This window comes from Rhodnius prolixus, unplaced genomic scaffold (assembly GCF_049639745.1).
Source record: "Rhodnius prolixus isolate KJV_2025 unplaced genomic scaffold, Rpr scaffold_2, whole genome shotgun sequence".
NCBI lineage: Eukaryota > Metazoa > Arthropoda > Insecta > Hemiptera > Reduviidae > Rhodnius > Rhodnius prolixus.
The window spans coordinates 43,496,941-43,520,312 of record NW_027411592.1 but is presented as its reverse complement, the minus strand read 5'-3'; the positions used below and the strand labels follow the sequence as shown (position 1 = coordinate 43,520,312).

Genomic DNA, 23,372 nt, shown 5'->3' with positions numbered 1-23,372 from the left:
ATAACCTCAACATTCACTCATATCCCTTTCTTTGTTCCTCCTAGATATGTGGCCAAATCACCTTAACGATTAAGATCAGCTGCCAAATTTGGTCTGATCGTTGCATTTCAAATTCTATTTTTTTTTTTTTTTGTCTTCCATTTTTATCAGGAATCGATATCCATTGGCGGAGCTGAATGACATGCTTTTATGTTAATGTCCAGGATTAGCTAGAACTAGTTAGAATAGGGATAAACGGTTTTATTATTATTTTTTTGTTTTCTGTGTTACGGTCTTTTATGTTAAAGAAAACTTTCTTCAAACAGTGGAAAAATTTCCCGTAGCCTTAATCCTTTTTCTTATCCGCATGACTATCTGGCCTAAACTTCTAAGTGAGCGCCCAAATATTTATTTTAGTTGGCGACTAGCAACATTAACAGGACCTCGCTTACCCCTCCATTTACAAGCCTCATCTGTTTAGCTTTAAACTCCTCCTTACGTATTACAATATTTTTCTTAAAGGATCCTACCATGATTGGCAATCACCACCAAATCTTTCTGCCTGATGCCATCATTGTGTGGTAAACTGAGAGTAGTTTCCCTCTCATTGCGCTAAGGCACTGCAGGTTAATTCTCAGCATGCCCTACAATTACCCGATTAAACTAACAAGAAAGAATAGAGCTGCACAGACTCTCAACATATTTGCTAAAACATATACTTTAATGAAATGACAATTTGGAGGGATTTCTATCCCCTTAAATGCTCTAAAACCATTTTTTTTGTCATTTCCTAATTAGATTTAAGTATGTGAAATGTGCGCTCCAGCAGCAAGAAAATTTAGTTGCTATTACCGTAATATCTTTGAGTTTGTTGTTTGTTACGGTTGCCCACTCGCGCTGCCAGCTATCTCTTGTAAGTTCTTTTACCACTCTTTTAAAACTAATTACTAATGTACCTCACATCTTTGAAGAATACTGCCTCAACTAGAGGCAAGATACTAAGACAGCTAATCTATTCTCTAACATTCCTGTTTAGTTCACTGTGGCAATGTAAAGCCATCTACTAAATTAAATAAATGCAAAATTATCCAACTCAACGTCAATATCTCATTCTTGTTATAATACACTTATCATTCTTCCGTTGTAATATTTTAAATCATCAAGCTCAATTATAAAAGTATTTTTACATAGTTACAGTTACATAGTACAGTTAAAACGTTTAGGCAACTTTTAGATGGCAAAATGTTACATCTGTATACCTTCAGATTCAAAACTTTATTACTGACTAATTTATTCAAATAAATAATATTATCCACTGGTAAACAAATATATGTTTGTATTTTAACAAATATATGTTTTTTAATCTTTATTAAACAACTTTTCGCATCGCAGGAATAAAATTGAACGTTAAATGGAATTATAATTCAAAATGATACTGAAGATGGTAGTTCAAAATATCTGTTTTTGAGAATATTAATTTTACGCATTAATAATTGCTTATCCATGTAGTTAAATATAATGAGATACTATACAATCATAATTTGCTGATATGAATATTTGTGCAGCTGTGCAGAAGATCATCATACACGTATATTTCAGCAGAATATAAAGCTGTAAAAATAGATAAATTACCTACAGTAAAAGAATGTTGAACAATGTTGAAAAACAAAATAAATAAATATTTACAATCCTCTTAGAAGAGAAAGTTGCCACTCCATTCAATGCGACAATGAAATTTCCTAATCCGCACATTATGAGCCAGAAAGATATTACAATAAATTTCATTTCTTCTTCTGCCTGAAATCAAATCTGAGTTTAATTAAATTATTAAAGTCCATTTAGTAATACTATCATAAATTAAATTTCAAATGCATAAAATACCTTATGAAATACATATGCTAGACAATTGTGCGTTATGAACACTTCTGCAGAAAGCATTAATAACATTTGAGGAATCAACCAAAGCATGTGGACATAATTTGGCTCAACAAATGTGAACAATTTTACCTAAAAATGATAATTAGAAACAAAAATTAATATGTCTAGCACAGACAACTTTTTTTATTGCAAATTTTTATTTATGGGCCATTTTATTAAATTTGCTTTCTACTACTTAGGAATATTTTGTCTCAAGTACTAGTAATGCTGTCAGTTCGAACTTTCTGCATTCTTTTCTGAACAGATGCACTCAAATTTCTCTGGGAGAAATTAAATACATGACTTACGTTTAAAAAAATGTACTTTTATTGATCCAAAGACAATTTTTTTTTTGCTATTTTAATGAACCTATATTTATTTATTTATTTACAATACGGGCAATCGCAAGCAAGGGGGTTCTCAAGTCGAGGATCCGCTGATAAATAAATTTTTATTTGTTAGAAACATTATCGTAAAGATACAGTTAGTCTTCAATCCTGACTCACCAAAAAATGACGAAAAAAAGTAGAGCTACTGTCTTCATCCCTTCTCGTAATATGGGAAGTAAATTTTGACAATCAAGGGTACCTTTTTTCCTTTCTGTTGGTAGTCAGAGCACAGTCGTACTTTATTAAATAGTTGTCGTGATTTCCAGTTTTTTCATAAATAATCACGCGGAAAAAAGCAATCAGCGAATCGAGTAATAGCAGAAAATAAAAGTGTAAACAAATAGAACAAAGAAGTAAAATAATTAAATTAATAGTTGGTTGAATGGGAATTAAATATACCAGGAGCTAAAAAAAAAATCGTTTAATGTTTTCGAGAATATTGCAGAAAATAAAGCATTTAAGTTGATCTGAATACAACATGAAGCGACAATTCATTTCTAGCTCCAAATGATTTCCAGTTCGAATTGCATCGTTAATATAACTATACAGAATTTCCAGTTATATTCACAACTATAATTTAATTTTTTAATTAAAAGACAGTTAAAGGAAAACACCTACCTCGGTGTTATTATTATAGTCAACAACAAGTAATGTGTATACTCCTCCTATACCAAGCGACGCATTATTAAGTTTTACTTCACCATTTAAATAAATATCATAACTGCAAAAGTAAAATAGTCATACAAAGTGAATGAAATAAGTCATAACAACAAATCTTCCACTTATTTTTGTAAATGAAATTTAATTCAGTAGTAAAATTAATGATCTATTTAGCAAAATTATCAAAGTAAAAGATGATGAAGTAAAAGAACTGAACTGCCGAAATTTAATTAAATGGAACATTAATTTGGATTAAAGCGTTAAACAAAATGCTCAGGATTACTAAGCAGGAGAACCGTCAAAAAAACTGCAGTTTTATACATAATGTAATATCTTAAATATCACGTAAATTTTATAATTATTTTTATCAAATGTAACCGTAATGGGATTGACTTTTTCATTTCGATAGGTGGCCCACACAGACGCTCAGAAAATAGAAAATGATAAGGCCAGCATTTCTTGGACGCGAACTCGAGACCTCCAGTCCCTGTGCTTATCCCTTCTTAAATGCAACTCCCAGTTAATAAAAATATAACTGTTAAATTTTTCAACTGGAATTTTCATAAAAAATTAGGCTGCCCCAATTTTCAATTAATAGGTAAGTAAGTATTCGAGGGCGTTTTCTCTATGGATATCGTCCACAGCTTCAATTGCTTTACCATTTCAAAAATTGTGCGTTTTTTAATTCTATGCAACATTAGTAAGAATTAAAAATATTGCTGCATATCCAAACTTGGAGAAAATGGCTAGACCGAGAGGGAGAAAGAGAACAACTTCTTTTAAAAGTTTGTAAACCGTCTACTCTGAAATAAAAGACCTATAGCTTCAGTTATAACTACTCTTCATGAAAACAGATTTTAAAGGGAGCGTTTAGTAATATCATGCTGGCTTCAAAGGCATTTAGTAGTTTAGAATGAACCTACATTGAAGCCAACTAAAATTTAGTAAAATTCAGAGTTTTGAAGAAAACTTTAACAATTGTAGTAAGAAGTCGTGGTAGTTCCCACCAGATCTTTAAAGATCACAAAAAAAAAAGGCATTTGAAATATTACGATAATGATTAAATCCTTGTAATAAGTTAGGGGATTTAAAAACGAGTCCTAGTTCACAATAAGGTAGTATGCCAAGTTTCTTGTCATAAAATCTCACGAACCATGGAGTCACAGTAACAGAGATAAAGTTAAGAAAAAGCTATCAGTAAAATCCCGTTTAAGGTTGACAGGTTTGATCAGATAAGACGATCAACTTGTGTTTATTGTAAAATGTTTTATTCACGTTCACCTCACACTAAAACAATGTTTTCGGTCAGTTTTGATTATGGAAATGATTGCAAATACTTGCTTTAAAGAAAGCCATCATTTAGGTTAAAAAATTCTAAATTCAAGCGAACCGGAAGTTTTTAGCAAAAGAAGTCGTGGCGTTTTATTCAAAATATAGTTTCCTTTCTCTCCTAAAAGGAAGTTTTCATGTTAAATATGAGAATTTTTTCTCCAAGTTGACAACTAAAAATTTATAGAAGTCCTCACAAATGGACAGCAACAAACTTTCGAAATAGGTGTATGTATGAAAGGTACAAATTCTTCATTAACACAAATTAAAATAAAATAATAAATAATAAAAAGAATCATTTGACATGTGATATTGAGAACCTCAATACCGCAATAATAAATATTGAATTACATAATCACATATAGTTTTTTTTTTATTAATTATATATATATAATATTTATAATATATATATAATATAATATTTTATTAATTATATATATATATTATATATATATAAATGTGAATTATTGTTTTTACGTTATTTTTTTGCAGAATTTATCCTTGAACAATAATCAGATATTTTATTTCTAATTGATATAAATACAAGATTAAGTAAATTTATGAAAAATAATTCATGAATTATAAAATATCTTACTTTCCACTATCAATGTGCATTCCACTGATCACATTTTCTGTTTCATCTAAAAGTAATTTTTTGTCCTTAGGTCCTTCTATATGCAATGATTTGGATTCGTTTAATTGATAAAGAATCCTTAGACAAAAATATTAATTGAATTTAAAAATAATTTAATGCTAGATGAGAATACTAGGGTGTAACAAGTCCTCGCGTTCTTGAGTTATTTACTAAATTGAGTAAAATATTTCCAGTTTATTCATTAAAATTTATCTAATGCAACTAATCATTTTTCCAGTAATTCAATTCCTCTTTAGTGCCACGAACGTTCTTTGGAGGCAAAAAATTTTATACAACCTGCCTTAATTTCCTTTTCCGTAGGAACATTTTTACCCCGTTAAAGTTAGGAAGTTAGGCTGGACGGTCAATAGATTGAGGAAGAAGCTGAAATTCCAACCATTAATTTTTTAGGCAGTGTATTTGAACTCTTGCAATATCATGCTAAAGAAGTACTTTTTTTATTCACCCAATGACGGGTACTTCTCAGCCCTTCATTCGCCCAATAAGAGTTCAGATGTCACCCATCTATAAACAACTAGAAATGGGCATTAAAAAAGAAAATAATTACAAAAAAAGAACGCAAATACTTTTGTTACACCCTATACATATGATAGCAATGGTGAAGGCAAAAAGTAATTTTAAATTACTTTATTTAATCCTTCATTCTGGCTGAAATTTCCAAATATATATTCAACAAAAAATTTAACAATTCAAGCATACAAATAACATACTTGTTGCAAACAGTTCAAGTATATTGTTAGTATGTTGGGTTAGATCGAAAGTCTTAGGTAGAAAAAAATCCTAAATTTAAGCGTATGAACTGTAAGAAGTCGTTGCGTTTCATTCAAGATTTAGTTTCCTTACTCGCACGCCTTACTTTTACTTTTCACATGCATTCTAACTGCATTCAATATCCTCTAGCCCAAACGTGCATATAGTGAACGGATTCACCAATTGGTTGCAAACAGTTCAAATAACTCATTGTACGGACTAAAAGCAATGACCTAGATGATTGAAGTTCTAGGTCATTTTCAGATTCTAAAAGTAGGAAGAATGATATCACCTTTAATTTCCTTTTCCATTAAGTAATTTTGCAATGGAGATTGAGTTAATGAGGTAAATTGTTTATTACTTAAGTAATTTATTACTATAATATGTATGAATATATAGGTTTCGTGACCGTAAATTGTTAAACTAAGGATTCAAGATTGGCGAGGAATCGGTCAAATAAAAAACAAACTCGTCTTTTTGCCAACGTTTCGACAAATATATTGTCCTCTTCAGTGCCTGGATTTTACAAATACAAACAATTTAGAGATTAAAAATTTAGATTTTTTTACTGATTTTCTGCGTTACTGAATCTCTAAATTGTTTGTATTTGGTATTTATAATATCCAGGCCCTGAAGAGGACAATATATTTGTCGAAACGTTGGCAAAAAGACGAGTTTGTTTTTTATTTGACCGATTCCTCGCAAATCTTGAATCCTTAGTATAATATGTATATTATACACGGAGAATCGCTGAAGAGTGCTTATAAAAAACTTTCTGAACATTCAGAAATACTCAGTATTTCACACTCATATGCGAAAAATAATTGGCGATTCATAACATGAACTTTCCACTATTGCTGACCACAATACATTTAGTGAACAGCCAAGCAGCCAGAAATATGAAGAAACCGATGGTCAGGAAATTAATAGGGACATCAGCTACACGTTCTAGTGGTTTATCAGAAAGCTGTAAACCATCCATGCAAGTTGTTCTGATTTTAAGGACTCTTTTCTAGTACCTACCAAACAAAATAGGAGTCTCACAGTAGCGTATGATTGACTTTAAAGATTAATTAGGCTTGCGGTTAGCACCCAACATTATAGATATTCTTGTCCTTAAAATAATCTTCAAACGGATCTTAAGTTTTTTAAAAATAGAGCACTCCCGCTACTCAAAATTATCCTTGACTAAACTATTTATCCTTGACACCAAAAAAAAAAAAACTGGACAGAACAAGCATAAATAGATGATTCAGTTTTTAGGAAAGCTCAGAATTTTTGACACGTTATTGTTCAGTGACCCCGTAGTTATTTGTAAATAGTTAAATTCCTTTCTAGCTAAATTCAAGGAATGGGATAAATCCACACATCTATGTATAAATTAGTGCTGGTATAATCAATATAAAAAATCCGGCCATCTTCCAGAATTTTTTAAAAATTATATTCCTATTTCTGTCAATAGAACAATGGTATGGCAGCGTATCTCTGAAAAATACATAAATTTACTTATAATGATTCAAATATAGTTTGGGCGCTTAAGCTGACGTTTCACTTGTAACTTATGGAACCGTGAAACCTAACTATCTAGTTAGTTTTTGACTAACCTCTGAACCACTCGACAAGCATAAAGCTGAAACTTTATATATAGATTTGACCAAGAAACCCCCGCCTGAAATTAGCGATAAAAATCCCTCAAACGGATGCGCCAAAGTGGATTCCAGGACGTTTACAAACACGCAGCTACCTACTTTTTAGGGATTCCAAGAAGTTAGGTTCCTCAAAAATAATCTCACTAAAATTTTGCACTATTTAACCTTAAGCCCTGTTCGCTTACCTGCACTTTAGAAGAACTTTCTATAATACCAATGTTATGTGCTAAAATCTGTTTGGACTTACAAAATATCGTGCCATAGGTCTAGAATCCCAATCCTCATAAAACCCGTATCAATGCCTGGATAAAAAGTAGCAAGGAAAGCACTTCTTTTATCTGTTTCTGGGTTGCAAACATAAGAAACGTCCTGAACTTCACAGTGTTTCATTAAATAAATTATTAGAATTGGCACAGTTGAACTAGCTGAATGACTTTGTAGGTAGTACCCACAAAGCACCTATACACCTCCTTTTAACCACTGATTGAAGTGCTGTCTTTTAAGATTTAAGCATTACTTGAAAAATTCACTTACCTAAGAATTGACTTATTGATATCTTTGAAGCTTTTATCCTCGTGAGGTCCTGAATATTTTGTTCTTTTATTCCCAAACTTGAGCAAATAAGAAAGGCACTGCAAAAAAAGAATACAAGCAGAATGTGAATACAACCAAATTACTCAATAAATAATAAAATATTTTTCAATAATTAATAAACTTAGTCGATGTTCACATAATGAATTGTACTAGTTTTACGAGTAGGTGAGACAAGGAGATCGCTCGGAACAAAAAGTTAAATTGTATAAAATAAGAAAACTTTTTCTTTGATAGTAGTCCATTGACATTTGTCTAAGTGCATTCACTTAAGGGGAATACCTCTAGGCTTCACCTACTATTCCTTGGAGGCCATCTGAGCGTAGCATAGAGAAATTCTGCATCCTTCCCGAAACGCTCAAGTTGATTGGCTCAGGATCTTGACGTCAATAAAAGTCATCAGCGATAGGTGTACCGGAGTCAGTGTGCTTGGGGGTCGCATAGAGATACTCCTTCCCCTAATCTAGGGTTTTATGATTACCGTGCCCTGTGGATGTAGCCAGGGGATGGTAGAGGCTTTAGTAGCGGTTCCTCTTTTAAACCAGGACGAATCAGAAAGTAATAAATGCTGTCATGCGCGGAAAATTTGGATCACGCTAGTGAAACGTCTGCCAACATAGCGTGGCAGTTCTCAAACAACTATTTCAACTGGCATTAATTCAAAAACCTGGATAGCCAGGGGACAGATCAAAGAACTGTCAGCTAAGAACGAAAAGTTAGTGCGGGATACATTAGGCAAGTACTAAACTGCTTCTCGATTAGGAATAATTATTATAGTTGTCTTTCAGAATCACAACGCAAAATTAGTTGCCCATTTTAGCCCAAATGAAGCTTGGAGGTAGACGACGCGATTAGAAGTTATCGCAAATTCTATTTTGCTACCGAGCTCCATCAATCTAGAAAGATCGATGGTTTTTGATATTTATTCCTAAATAATCACCATTATTTTAAATATCATCAGTCCTGAGTCAATGAAAGAATCCTAGTTTGGCAGAACTTAAGAATAGAGGAGTTTTGCTTTAAGAAGTTTAAGGGGAACACCTTTGCACTGTAGGATGTTAGTAAACGTTAAAGAAAATCAACATTCTTCTGAACTACAAATTATCACATAAATAGAAACAGAAGTATTTTTCCCCTTAATAACTTAAACACGCTGTCCGGCAATGTTACCTGCAGAGATAGAACCCTGCCAGCAGGACGGCAGAGCACAAATATAACATATATAGGCGCGATTAAAATTAAAAACAAATTAAATAAACTGAATTAATCTAACCTTACGTTCAATTATTTTAAATGTATAGAGAACTGAATAAGATCTTTCCTGACATTGCACATCAGTTACTGATTCAAAGAATTCAACCCCTGAGCTTTCTAATTTATTTAATGTCAATTTGTCGAAAGGTTTAATAATCTTTTCAATGTAATGATATTTAGTGTTCATACGTACAGTCGCAGTACAATTAATACCATTTATGATTGAAATTTGTCCAACAAAAACTCCTGGTTTATGTACTCGACTGGTCTGAGAAAAAAAATAAAATCTTATTACATATATACAAACGTTTTAATTAAGAAGTAACTTATTTTAATAATTTTTGGTTAAAAAAATCTCCTCTAAACGTGATTTTTATTGATTCTAATCAAGGAAATGAAAAATTTGAAATCTGAGTACAATTGTACACTATATGTACTTATTAGACTAGATCTGTTAAACATAAATTTTGAAAATACTTTTCAAGAACTTGATTTTGAGATGGCTAGCTGGTGGTACACTCGCTAATAAATATTCGCAACCTCTTTTAAACAGAAAACGAGATCTTTCCTAACACTTTTATAATAGGGCACTTCACTGCAGTTTGGGCCGTTACCTGCAGTCTTCTTGGGAAGTATTCTCATCAAGCGCGCCCCTACGCTTGCCAGCTGGGTTTAGTAGTTAATATGATTTATAACGGTTTTGGCATGGGCCGGCAAAATTGAATGGCATAATGCTTCTATGTTCTTTGTTGAGTGTGAAGGGCTAGTTACCTCAGCAGAGAGATAGTTTTCAAAGAAAGGTTCATTTGGATTATGAAAATAGGTTTTTATGCGAAGTACTGATGACTGAAGGTTCACAAAAGTGAAAGGTCTAAAAGCCGTCGATAGTTGTCAGTAAACAATAGGGAGATTTCAACTCACAACACTCTGGCTATCAAGTTCAGCTCAAGAGTAAATGGCAAAGGAAATTCAAGCTAAAATAAACGAAAAGAGCAACCTACACCGGTTCCATCTGCCCGATCATGACGCGATTGTAGTGAGAGTGGGACAGTAAGGTAGACGGAATTAGGAAGGCATAACTCCAGGGGTTGATATTTAAATTATTCGCTGCGGCAGTTAACTGTTAAAACTATTGTAATGCACCATGGTCATCCACCAAAGTTTTCTAGATGTAGACGACCTCGCCAAATAATTAACTTCAGTAGGATACGATCTGAAGTGGCGAATCTACACTGATCAAAAGAAAGAGCGGCTGATGAGTTTTCTTTTCAGTAGCAATTAGTATTATTTTTAATTTTTTTCATTTGTATATTCTGATTTTTAAATTTTATAAGAAAATCTTCAAATACCTCGATATGTCCTTCTAGAGATGTCGCTATTGCAAACGAAAGTACTGCCAACAAAAAGCCTACTGACATTTTGTCCAAAAGACATTTACAATGTTCTAATTTATTCATAAAAGGGAACACTGCATAAAGGCAAATTGGGAGCATTACAGCAGTAAAAAGTGAAGTTATGACAAATATTAATTCCGGGACTAAATGGTATCCAAATACCCTGTTATCCATAATTTCGGCTTGGAATAAAAACAGAGTGAGCTAAAAAAAAAAAATAAATAAATAAAAATAAAAGTAAAAAATAATTTTAATACAATACTTAATGTATGTTTATTCAATAATAAATATTTAACAGTAAATTAAGAAAGGGGACTAGAGAATTTTTTATGAAACAGCCCTTATTTTCTTACGGTAGAAGCACTTTTCACCTTCATTTTTATTAGTTTTATTGCTTAATTTATTTTATTTCTTTATCACCAATAACACATTAGTTAAGAATAGAAGTTTTGTATTAGCTTCCTATAAGTAAAAGACCTATTATTCTAAATGCAAATGAAATTTTGCAGTAGTTTTTAGATACTTTTGTAGAAATCTATTCATATTATGTTATTCCACTTTTTTACATTCATTTAGTCCATATTAGAGAAAGAATGGCGATCCTTTTAGTTTTCCAAATTGAATTCTCCTTGGAAACATCTATTTTGTGTTCCAGGAGAGTGGATGTTAGAATGTAGTCTTTTAGTGTGGGGACATGAACCTAGCTCAAAATCGAAAAATCGCAGACATCACAAACTTTACATTTCGTTAAATATACACATGAAACTTGATGTTAACATAGTGCTGAAATCCCTCAGACAGAAATAACCTTGACTGATTTCTTTTCTTAAATTACTTTTTTGAAAATTACTCGAAAAGAACTCTAAAAATTTTCATTAAACTTCATACTCTGCAGCCGTGGTGACCTACAACTTTTATTTGGAATCATTATTCTAGCAAAATTCTACTTTCGGGGATTAGACTTCTATTTATGTGTTATTTTAGTGTTAAAAGCAGACGCACCCAGGGAGGTCTAGGGGTTGATACTTTCTCCGAAAATATTGAAAAATATAAATTTACCAATATTACCAATATGCCACTACAAAATGTAATGTTTATGTAGACTATATACTTTATGAAAATATCTAAGGAACATTAAGTAGCTTTATATACAGGGTGAACCAGTAAGTATTGTCAATAGGCCTACTGCGTGTAGTACATCTAAAGTGGAGCTCAATGACGTATTGGCCAACTACATATTTTCCTCTGTTCTTGAGTGACGTCACTTTAAAGTTTTTTTCTAAAATCATTACTTTTTTTCAATAAAAATGTTATTACTCAGAAAGTTTTAGTCCGAATTTGATTCTGATGACGTGATTAGAAAGACACATAAATTTCCTAAAAATTGACACCATTTTGAAGCATAAATTATTCTCCAAACTGCCTTAATCTTCCACCGGAACCTAGGAAAATAAAAGTAATCGAAATTTTTAAGAAAACTCATTAGGCTCTTATGTGATCATTTTCAGACCTAGGTGCTGGCACTTTTTACAAAAGTTTCCTTGTCTAATGGGCTTTCAAACGGTATATCATTTTCCAGTATTCCTTTTATGTTCGTATGAGAAATTACGTTTGTTTTGTAAGAAAACGTGTTCACGAGCATACAGCAGTGATATTGTATTGTGTTGTTTAATTCATTAAACTCTTGTGGATGGAGCTGTAGTCAATTTTTAAAGTAGATTGTCTTAAAATAAGGTAGTCTAAGGTTACTTATTGCACAAAAAAAAAAAAAAAAAAAAAAATCTAAACTGAAATATTTGACAAAATGTTAGAAAATATTTTAAACAAGTGCTATTTTTATAATCGAAGGCTAATTTGCTTAGTTTCAAAATCTAACATTTTGTCAAATATTTCAGTTTAGATTTTTTTTTTTTTTTTGAACACGTTTTCTTACAAAACAAACGTAATTTCTCATACGAAGATAAAAGGAATCCTGGAAAATGATATACCGTTTGAAAGCCCATTAGACAAGGAAACTTTTGTAAAAAGTGCCAGCACCTAGGTCTGAAAATGATCACATAAGAGCCTAATGAGTTTTCTTAAAAATTTCGATTACTTTTATTTTCCTAGGTTCCGGTGGAAGATTAAGGCAGTTTGGAGAATAATTTATGCTTCAAAATGGTGTCAATTTTTAGGAAATTTATGTGTCTTTCTAATCACGTCATCAGAATCAAATTCGGACTAAAACTTTCTGAGTAATAACATTTTTATTGAAAAAAAGTAATGATTTTAGAAAAAAACTTTAAAGTGACGTCACTCAAGAACAGAGGAAAATATGAAGTTGGCCAATACGTCATTGAACTCCACTTTAGATGTACTACACGCAGTAGGCCTATTGACAATACTTACTGGTTCACCCTGTATAAGAGAGAGAGTTATATACAGGGTGTTCCATTTAAAACGCACCAATCGCAAATAACTTTTTAGGAAAGCGGAATTTCGAAAAAACGTACGAAGTAAACTATATGTTTTTTTTAGTCTAGTTTTCAAATTTTTCAACGCCGATGCTGTATCTTCATTTTTGGCGGAGTTACGGTCAAAAACCCGATAGAGGTTTCATAAGGACCACTGGTTTTGACAATGATTTTGAAAACTACATAAAAAACTGTGAAAAGTGACGTTAATCCCGTTTCGATATCCCTAATATTAGTTGAGATATGTAAGATCAAAGTTACTATTTTATCTATTCGTGAACGGTTTTCAATATTAATTTTCCACCAGAAATACTCGTTTGGGAGGTCCTCTGGCTGCAAAAATGTTATTGGTGACGCATAGTTCAAAAATAATAATAATTGAAGATTTTAAAACATGTAGTATAGTGTAATGGTTGTGGGTGAATCAGGATAAATTTGTTTTATCATCAAATAAAAGCAACCATCACATCATTTTAAAGCACCCAGTATGCAAGACTTCTTGACCTATGATTACGGTAAGAATATCTTGCCAGGGTGTTGGTCTAGTGGTCAAGAGCGTGGCTTTGTAAGTGGGAGATCCCCAGTTCGAATCCCGCGTATGCAGTTATTCTTATTACTTAAAGAATCGTAATACTTTTTTTAATAAAGTGTAGTCATACGCGGGATTCGAACTGGGGATCTCCCACTTACAAAGCCACGCTCTTGACCACTAGACGAACACCCGCCCATCCCTGGCAAGATATTCTTACCGTAATCATAGGTCAAGAAGTCTTGCATACTGGGTGCATTAAAATGATGTGATGATTGCTTTTATTTGATGATAAAACCAATTTATCCTGATTCACCCACAACCATTACATTACACTACATGTTTTAAAATCTTAAATTATTATTATTTTTTCACTTTGCCTAACCAGTAACATTTTTTGCAGTCAGAGGACCTCCCAAAACGTGTATTTCTGGTGGAAAATTAATATTGAAAAACGATCACGAATAGATAAAATAGTAACTTTGATCTTAAATATCTCAACTAATATTAGGGATATCGAAACGGGATTAACGTCACTTTTCACAGTTTTTTATGTAGTTTTCAAAATCATTGTCAAAACCAGTGGTCCTTATGAAATCTTAATCGGTTTTTTAGCCGTAACTCCGCCAAAAATGAAGGTACAGCATCGGGGGTAAAAAATTTGGAAACTAGACTCAAAAAAACATATAGTTTACTTCGTGGGTTTTTTCGGAATTCCGCTTTCCTAAAAAGTTATTAGCGATTGGTGCGTTTTAAATGGATCACCCTGTATATATATAAGGTAAGGAGATTCCGTGGGTGTTGGACAGTAAACCTCGCTATGGCGCCCTCTAGTTGAAACTCTCTACCATCCTGTTTGATTAAAGTTAGAAATCTGGAGAGGTACTTATCCTGCGCAAATCCTGAATTTTCTTCTACACATCAAATACAAATCGTGTCAGATATATAGCGTCTTGAATATTTTGTCGTATGTCCCCCTTAAGTGTATTAATAAAAAATACTAATAATTTAATATTATGTAACAAACCTGTTGGTCATACAGAGCCCAGAATATTGGCATTGGGATCAGCAACGGTGCGACATAATAGAAATCTTTCACTTTTTTCACAAACTTATGGTCATATTTTTTATAAGCATAGTTTAACCAAGGTACCGTATCTTCGTCTCTACACATAGCCCCTAATTTTTTACGTAGGGAATACTGTAAACCAAGAACATAAAATAATTATTTAAAAATACGCATCAGCGTTTTGAACATGGATTTGTACTACATACTTACTAATGAGCAATGATAAAACTTTGATATAAATTTCAAAGAGCCAATTTTTTTTGAATAATACTTTGTTCCAATTAGCAGAGCTCCTGGGAAAATTTATTAACTTTTAATTAAATATTTCCCTGATAATAGCTTACAGAGTATGTTCAGACTTAATTTCTATTTAATTCCTATTTCCTTACCACTTCCAATTAAGATCATAACCAAAGTTAAACAGAATGGAAGCTGATAACCACTTTTTTTTCCGAAATAAGAAATTCCTACTAACAGTGGAACTGTAATTGATGCAAATAATTCAGACGTAATTGATACTATATTAAATACGGTTAAATATTTTTCTTCAGATAATGTTGTCAGCTGATCTTGTGCTAAAATGTGTAAAAACAATCTCATTGATCCACAGCCGATACAGAATATGTAAATAGAAATCACTGGTAAAAATCTGTCAAGAAAGAAAGAAACAAAAATTAAAGACTAATTTTATTCTAACAACATTAAGAAATTAAAAATTATTTAAAACAAACGTAGGGCTACCTGAACTTGAGATCATTAACAAAGAAAGTTGATGAGGTCATTAAGCTGTAACCAGTAATGAAGACAAATATAACCATTAAAACTGCACTGAAATTAAAGTTATGTTAAATTATTTTCTTTAAATAATCTATTTTAAGGTAAAAAGTTTTTACATCAATTGTCTGGCTTCTTCATCATAGGATAATAAAACAAATATGAAATAAGTACTTGAGGAAACCACATATAAATGTTTACATGAAGGTTCACTGTTAGCGTCAAGCATACCACATTTTATACTTTTTTGTTATCCCTAATTATTAGTCTTTAAGTGCAATCAACGGTAACAAAACACTGCAAAGACGAAACAATACAAAGAGACAAAATCTCCTATCCAACGCTTCCTATATTTACCTGTAACATAAGATATTACCTGAGGTTCTGCAGAGCACTCACGCAACTTACTGGGCCTTCAACGTTTGCCTTCAAGTCTCGCGTGGACATCGTATTAATATAAAAGAAGATATTCGACGGGTACAGAGTAGCGATACAATAACTTCAGTATAATAAAGCTGATGTTAGCGAGGAGAGTTACGAGCACATAATGTTCTATTGCGAGTACAAGAAAAGAAACCTGATAAAGGGAATAACAAACCCATTAGATGAAAATATTAAAAATCACAAAACGCTAAGAAAAATAGATAGATTTCTTGCCTTCTTCAAAGAAAATGATGAAAATTAAACTAAATGGCGAATAATGCAGAAGAATTTATATGTTATAGAATAATTGCCCGAATAATTTATTATTAATATTAAATTAGTTATTGTAATTTTTAATTAACCAAGAAGCAATTTCTTTTTTCTGTCACAATTTATGTAACAACTCGCCAAGGCGAAATATTAAAAGTTCCATACTGCTCTCTCTAATATCTTTAATGCTCTCGTACTCTCTCTCGCCTCCTCTGACATGGTTTTGATTATTTCAATCTGCATAGCACTTCAATGTTTGTCTATTGGCTTTCCAAGGGATTTTCAACATTCTACTTCATGTCTACATTTCAAAAGTTTCTAATGGCTTGCATGTTCAATTCCACATTTCACTTCTTGCATGTTGTCCCAATTTACAGTTATCAAACAACCCAAATATTTGAAACTTGATACTCTTTCAGCAATATCATTTCCGACTGCAAGCCCTTCCTGCATAGATTAGTACTTAAAATCATCTATTTTGTTTTTTATTTTTTTACATTAAGTTGTAAAACCATTACTAGGCCTTTGCTTGCGACATTGTTTAAAAACGTTTGAAGCTGTTAATCGGACTATCATTGACTGCAACACCATTATTATGTTCTTCCAGACGCTTAAAAAAAATGATATGTCCTATGAATAAGTGGAGCAGAAGTGGCGAAAGAATACATCTCGGTATCTGCTCTCTATACTAACTGCTTATTTAGTAGGTAATATCTGAGGTTCAAGAAGCTTTTTGATCTTTTTCCTAGAAAAAAAAGTAAGGGCAAATGAACCCAAATCACATCTGCTTGTAATGTGTGGGATAGTGATAGTTTTTGTAACCTTGTAAATGAGAACCCTTAATTACTCGCCATAATTATCACACTGTATACAATCTATGTTTTATTGATTCAATAATTTGTTATTAATTATAAGCTACACCTTAAACCATAAGTTTAAGTTATGAAACTAACATTCGCGTATATTTTATATACATATGAAAGCTCTATTTAGACCATGTAACTTTTTCGTACAATTTCTCAAATAACAGAGGATGAATTTTATTAATTATTACACTCACCTTCTAGGGCCAACTTTAGCAGCCAGTAATACTCCTGGGAGTGCCATAAGATCAGCTGTCGCAATACTAGAATGAAGGATTACTCTGGCATATTGGTTACTATACATGGCCTCTAGTCTCAAATACCGGAAATATAAACCTGAATTTTAAACATGTTATTTCTATGTTTTTGTATCAAAATTTTAGAATATTCAGGTTTGAATCGTTTAGTCTGATTTGAAAAAAATTAGCAAGAAGAAGTGGTTAATGCTTCCCTACGTGACTCTAAAGCGCTATTACGCTCTTACACCTACTAAGAGGAAGTTCTGCAATCATTCAAATTATTGACGCTCGGACCGATTTACATCAATGAATTACTAAAGGGAAGTAATGCAATCGTGCGTGCTTGAAGTTTAATTTCTCTTCGCCTTTTAGGAAGAAGTAAACTCATTTTAATTTTTCTTAATCCTCTTAAAAGGAAGTACTGAAATTACACTTTTTATTGTACTTTTTGTTATTTAAGTACAAATACCTTCCGATTTTATTCGAGACATTTTCCTAGAAAATTTTATTTGTGGATTCTTTGGAGACCGCAACTCTAAGCATTCTTTTAAAAGATCTCTTCAGTAGTAGTTCACGTGTCTAACTTAACAACATATCAGGTTATAATGAAAGTAGTGGTCATTAAAAATGTTAAGAAAATCTGTAAAGCAAAAAGGTAAATCTATCTAAAAGGTACAAAAATCTGCTTATCAAAAACATACAGTTAAAAAAGTTAAGTATGAGGGTTGTTTAAAAGCCAAAAAGTACACAAATCATTTCATTAATATGTACTTCACTGATATCATTCAAGTCATTTTACTGCATTAAATTTTCATTAATTTTTTTTAGAATTTATTAAATGTCACAGACCCATTCGCTGGCCATTTTAATCTACAAAATATTTGTTCAAGTAGCACACCATTCAACTTAGATTGACTGTAATATCTATTAATCTATAACAATCAAACTATTAATCACAAGTTAAAAAGAAAAAGTCATATGTTTATTTTATTTATTTAATTTTTAAATAAAAATCGTCGGTTCAAGTTCATTCTTCAAATCAAGTGATTGTTACTATATACAGTAGTCAAAGGTTAAAAATAATAGGTAAAAAAAATAATATTAAAAATAATAATTAATCTGGATTAATATTAAATAATCTAGATGTTCTTCCCACAGTGTTGTATGTATGTATATATGGAATATAAAATAGATAAGATATGCACATTTTTAGGACAGTTAATTATTAAAGTATTTTACTACAAGTACTCAGTACAGTAAATTACAAAAGAGAAATCAATAATTATTGTTGAATAATTTACTTTTTATTAACTGTGTGTTATTTGTGCTTTCAAATACTTCTGTTAGACGAATTGAAGATTCAAATTTTGTTCTAACTTCGTCAAATTTAAATAGTAACCGACACTACCTTAGTCTTTTTTCTATTTTAATGTGCATGTGTATGTGATTACACAGAATAAAGGGTAAAGGGTTAAGGGTAATAAAGATAAATCAGAAGAATAATTTGGAATAGAGTTAAAATAAATCTTCGTAATAAAAAGATGAAGTATACATTTTATTTTAACAAAAAAAAAAATAATTATAAATGAAGGGGCCAGCGTAAGGGTTGTGACATCTAATAAATTCTAAAAAAAATTATGAAAAGTTAATGCAGTAAAATGACTTAAATTATATCAATGAAGTACATATTAATGAAATGATTTGTGTACTTTTTGGCTTTTAAACAACCCTTATACTTAACTTTTTAAACTGTAAGTTTTTGTTAAGGAGATTTATTTGTGTATTTAAAATACCCATTGCATCATCTGCATCATTGCATCATTATTGTCGCCTTGTTTAGCTTATTGCTATCTACATTGACTACAGGGTCCTACCGGACAGTTTTAATACTAACAGTTTTCGTGTGGTTTATGAACAAATATGTATCTCAAAAACTAAAAAATGCTCAAATGCTTAATACCTAAAATGGTAAGAATGATTTCAACATAGAATTATTTAGTTAAGTACAAAATTTTAGAAAGCATAACACTAACATCTTGTAGTCGTTACAGCGAATTGCTGACCAAAAGTGTGGATGAGGATAAAAACACATTTTTTGGGCAAAGGATCCTGAAACAAATGCGAAATGATCAGTTAGTGCAATAGTTTCATTGAAACTTGACAAAGTAAGAAGATGTTGTGCGTATTTTCAACTTCTAGACATTAGATTTTAAATCATTCATTTTAAAATATGGACAGAAGACCTGGTTAACAGCTGATCTACACATCATTTGATCCAAGTTGTAACCACTTCCAAACTTTTTATGCACATTCAACAACCATTTGTGGATAAAGTGGGGAATAATAAAGTAAATACTAAGCATACAAGTGTGCGCAAAGAGTTTTTTACTACTGAAAAGATTTGTATGATCAAATATATTAAACAAAAAAATTAGTAAGTTGCGCCAACTTCTACTGTATGAATTTGTACATCCATTCATTTACTTGTGGTTCACAAACATTTGCGTCAGTACATTTACATGTAAAAGTACATTTATGCATGAGGCACATTACTTTTAGAGCAGATCGAAAGAGTTCTGCAACGGTTTTTAAGGTTCTGTTCGATAGATGAGTGGAATTAATAGCGACCAAACTCAATTTTAAAAAAGTAAATCACTGCATTGCTCCTTGATTTCACATGTTTCGTTCTGTGCTACCATAATAAGGGCCCGATAATAAGCTTTTAGGCAAAATGAGCCACCACTCTACTGAATTAATGTTTCAGATTCTTGGAACCTTTTCGAAAACCGCTCTATAAATTTTCCTTAAATTTTGCTGTTCACTGCAGGCATTTAAAAATAAAACCTTTGGCATGAAAACTTTTGCCAGCCAAATGCTTTATAAAGTAGTTCATGGAGCTGACATTCAAGTCTAATTTATTGCCTCATTATAAAACTAATACGAATTTAATTTTAAATAACCCTCCAGTTATGAAGAAGTTCTAATTTTTCGCAAACAAATTTGTCCGTGTGTTTACTATTTTTTCACTGAGTGTTAATTTCAATAAAATTTCATCCTGTTAATTGTGACAAGCAAATGTAATGTAGAGTTCGCATCAGTTTTTTTTTTAAAATAATTTCCAGAACAATTTTAAAATTGAACTTGAAACTCAATAAGGTACTGCTAGTATAAAATTTGTTACGTATTTGTTTATAGGAGCAATGGATTCATTTTTCACAGCATTATTCTATTCTTCCAACAAAAACACTAATTAAGCTCAATTGATGTCAGTTTATAAAAAATATTATAATGAAGGTTCTCAAAAGCTTTAAAATTAAATGAAAATAAGTCATCTATGTGCTTAAATCTGCAGCAGAGCTAGCGAAGAAATATGAGTGTATTTAAAAGTTATAGAATGATGCCCAAAATCGCCTCCCGAAGTAACGGTAGTCTTATGCTGACACCCTGTATATTCCCGGGCCCCAAAATTCTGTCGACGGCCCTGAATGTACCTAATTTTTTTTGGGGTGTCCTTTTTTGGAACTTTATACAGTTGGCAACCCTATCTAACAGAAATTTAGGAATAAGAAAAAATTTGTTGTATCCATGTTATTCGCTGCAAAAAGCTAAGTTTATTTTGTATCCCTAATTCTCAAACATTTTTAAGAAAAAATGCTCCTCAGAGAAATATCAATTCTTAGAATGAAATTAAACAGATGCCGTATCGCTTAAGAAGGCAAACTTTCAAAAATAGCTTCGTTTAAGCATGTTTCGCGATTGAATCACAGCAAAGTACAAAATAAAGAAAAACAAAACTTTGCTTACCTGAAAAGATTGTTGGTTTTGTTCTACATCTGAGCTGACCCTGAACCTCGCCATCTTTTATCGTAATTTTAACTGAATTTATTAATTCGGAAATAAATATCATATTAATAAAAGTTGAATATCAATTTTGATATAAAAAAATTATTGCTTCCAACACATATGGAACAGTATTATTTATGATTTTTTTTTTTTTTTTTTTTTCTAAGCAAACAGAAAATGAAATATTACATTCCAATCAAATGTATTCACGAGGGCCATTTGCAGAAGTGTCCGGTTTCCCTTGTTTACCATTCAGTATAAACATAATAAATAAATTACAGTATAAACATATTAACCTAAACATTTGAAGAAATAAATAAATACTTGCCAGAAGGCAAGACAAAATACTCAACGAATCAGATCAACGAATGTTAGACTGTTACAGTTAAAAACGAAGCTTAAATTGCGAATGAAGTTGTAATATTTTGGGTGCAGTTATGGTTATAGAATAGAGCTAATTGTCTTGGTTGTTTCTCTCAAGTGTACTTACTTATCGTAGGTCGAATTTTTCACAACCAAATAGGCATTGCTTACTCAAGTGATGAGAGCATGCTATAAACTGAGGATCTAGAAGAAAAGCATTTCAGGGTCTGCGTTTGTAGAGAAAAGAAACGGCTTAACAAATAACAATAAGTAGTCGTCAAAATTCAAACAAATGCTATAATTTAGCAGAAGTTGTGGAAGCTGGTGACCATCGATCTAGTAGCCCTTATTTAAGGAATTCGGAAAATGATTAATAATAGCAGAGATGAAGTAATGATTCTGGAAGAAGTTTATTCTGGTGGACTGAGAATTGTCGAAAATGAAAGTTATGAAATATATGGTATTTAACCTGAATATCTCTGAAATAGAAGGCAAGTAAAAAACTCAATGTCGCCTCAACGTTGACTGCGGTATATGCCTGCAGAGGCAAGTTGATTTTCTGAATTTGTATGCGGCAAAAAAAAAGTTGGTCCACGCACGTGGGGAGGAGGAGTTATAAAAATGATAATTCTCTTTCGATTCCAATGAAATATTGATCTTTCTCAATTTTACAGGAAACCATTCACTATTATGATTTCGTCTTGCATGCCCACCGAGTTATGCGCCGTTCATGAAATATTTACCGGTACATGCTTCCAGAAACGTGTTTGCATGTATTAACAAGTTTTAGCCTAATTAGTCATTATAGTGAAGATAAAATTGAACATTTATTGCAAATTTTCATTGGTTAAAATACTTAATTTTAATCTGAGAGAACCTGGGGTTAATGAACGAAAGCTAGTTTTTCTAAAATCCGCTTGAAATGCCTTCATTCGAAGGTTTCCTCACTCTTCAATAAAAGTCACTGCTTACTTGACGGATTCATTTTCATAATTATTAAATAGTTTACATACCAGTTTATTCTTCACCGAACAATGCACTTTGTCCCTGTAATTCAATTTTTATTACATTATAATATATATATAATATTATAATATAATATAGAATTTTATATAATATAATTTACATTAACCTACTTTCATCAAATTGTTAGTTTTCAGGGTAGTTTTTAAACTCTGAACTGCTTTACAAAACCATGGAATTTTTTAAAAGTACCTTCAAATGTTTCATTTAATTTGAATTTTAAATAGTTCGTAAAAATGTAAATAAATATACTATCATCATTGATCAGTCTTCTCTTTGTTTCTTGCGATTTTTCACTGCGGAGTTTCTGTTCTTTGAATGTAATATGTAGATTCCAATTGTCCAGATAATTCCGTAATAGCGAACTCTATCAACAGAAGGAAGGGCCTAGCAAAGAAATTCTCCAGATCTTGGTAACTTTCCAGGCTTCTAAGTCTTCCTTGAACTGGTCATAGCAGTCAATTAGGAGGTGTATTGGAGTTTTCTCCAACTCTTAACAGCACATGTATTATTACTCTTTCACATTCCAGACCTAGCTTCTTCAAGTGTCCTCTGAATGGACAGTACTCTGAAACTGGAAATCTGTCAGTTGGCGATGCTTGTTTTTAATATAAGCTTCTTAATCTAAGTTTTTATTACAATCTACTGATTTGTTACACAAAAACATTGAAATTTAATTGAAAAATAAAGATAAAATCAATACAATTCACAGCTCATGGATATGGCTTTGAGGTGCCGAAATAGCAAATTAGAAAATCAAACCAGCTATGTTGAGCTGTGTAATTGGATGTGGGATAATAGCAACTGTTTTTGTGATTTATATAAATAATTTTTCACTTTTAATTTCTAAATACTCAAATTTCTGTGTAAATATGAATTAAGTAAACTTTGTCACAAAAAAAAAAATTGAAATTGAAAAATTACTGTAAGTAACTGTTTTAAATAGAAATAGTTTT

The 23,372-nt window shown here is 31.6% G+C and overlaps 1 protein-coding gene across 11 annotated transcripts; it reads right to left on the bottom strand.

The window, feature by feature from the left end:
* Positions 1-69: 69 nt before the first annotated feature.
* LOC141449722 (peptide transporter family 1-like) lies at positions 70-22,365 on the bottom strand. 11 transcript variants are annotated; one of them, XM_074119403.1, is made up of 15 exons: positions 20,992-22,357; positions 19,221-19,296; positions 17,146-17,284; positions 15,360-15,404; positions 15,008-15,267; positions 14,829-14,911; positions 14,577-14,750; positions 10,523-10,771; positions 9,193-9,441; positions 7,863-7,960; positions 4,870-4,986; positions 2,904-3,006; positions 1,861-1,986; positions 1,666-1,776; positions 70-1,590 (listed from the first exon to the last, which is right to left on the bottom strand). In XM_074119403.1, exons 1-15 carry the CDS (start codon positions 21,043-21,045, stop codon positions 1,489-1,491), a joined length of 1,986 nt encoding a protein of 661 aa, XP_073975504.1. In that variant the 5' UTR covers positions 21,046-22,357; the 3' UTR covers positions 70-1,488. The 11 variants fall into 11 exon arrangements, with proteins under 11 accessions (XP_073975504.1, XP_073975503.1, XP_073975512.1 ...); XM_074119402.1 differs by having other exon boundaries at positions 15,360-15,446; positions 20,992-22,355; XM_074119411.1 differs by having other exon boundaries at positions 17,146-17,257; positions 20,992-21,029.
* Between the last annotated feature and the right edge of the window lie 1,007 nt (positions 22,366-23,372).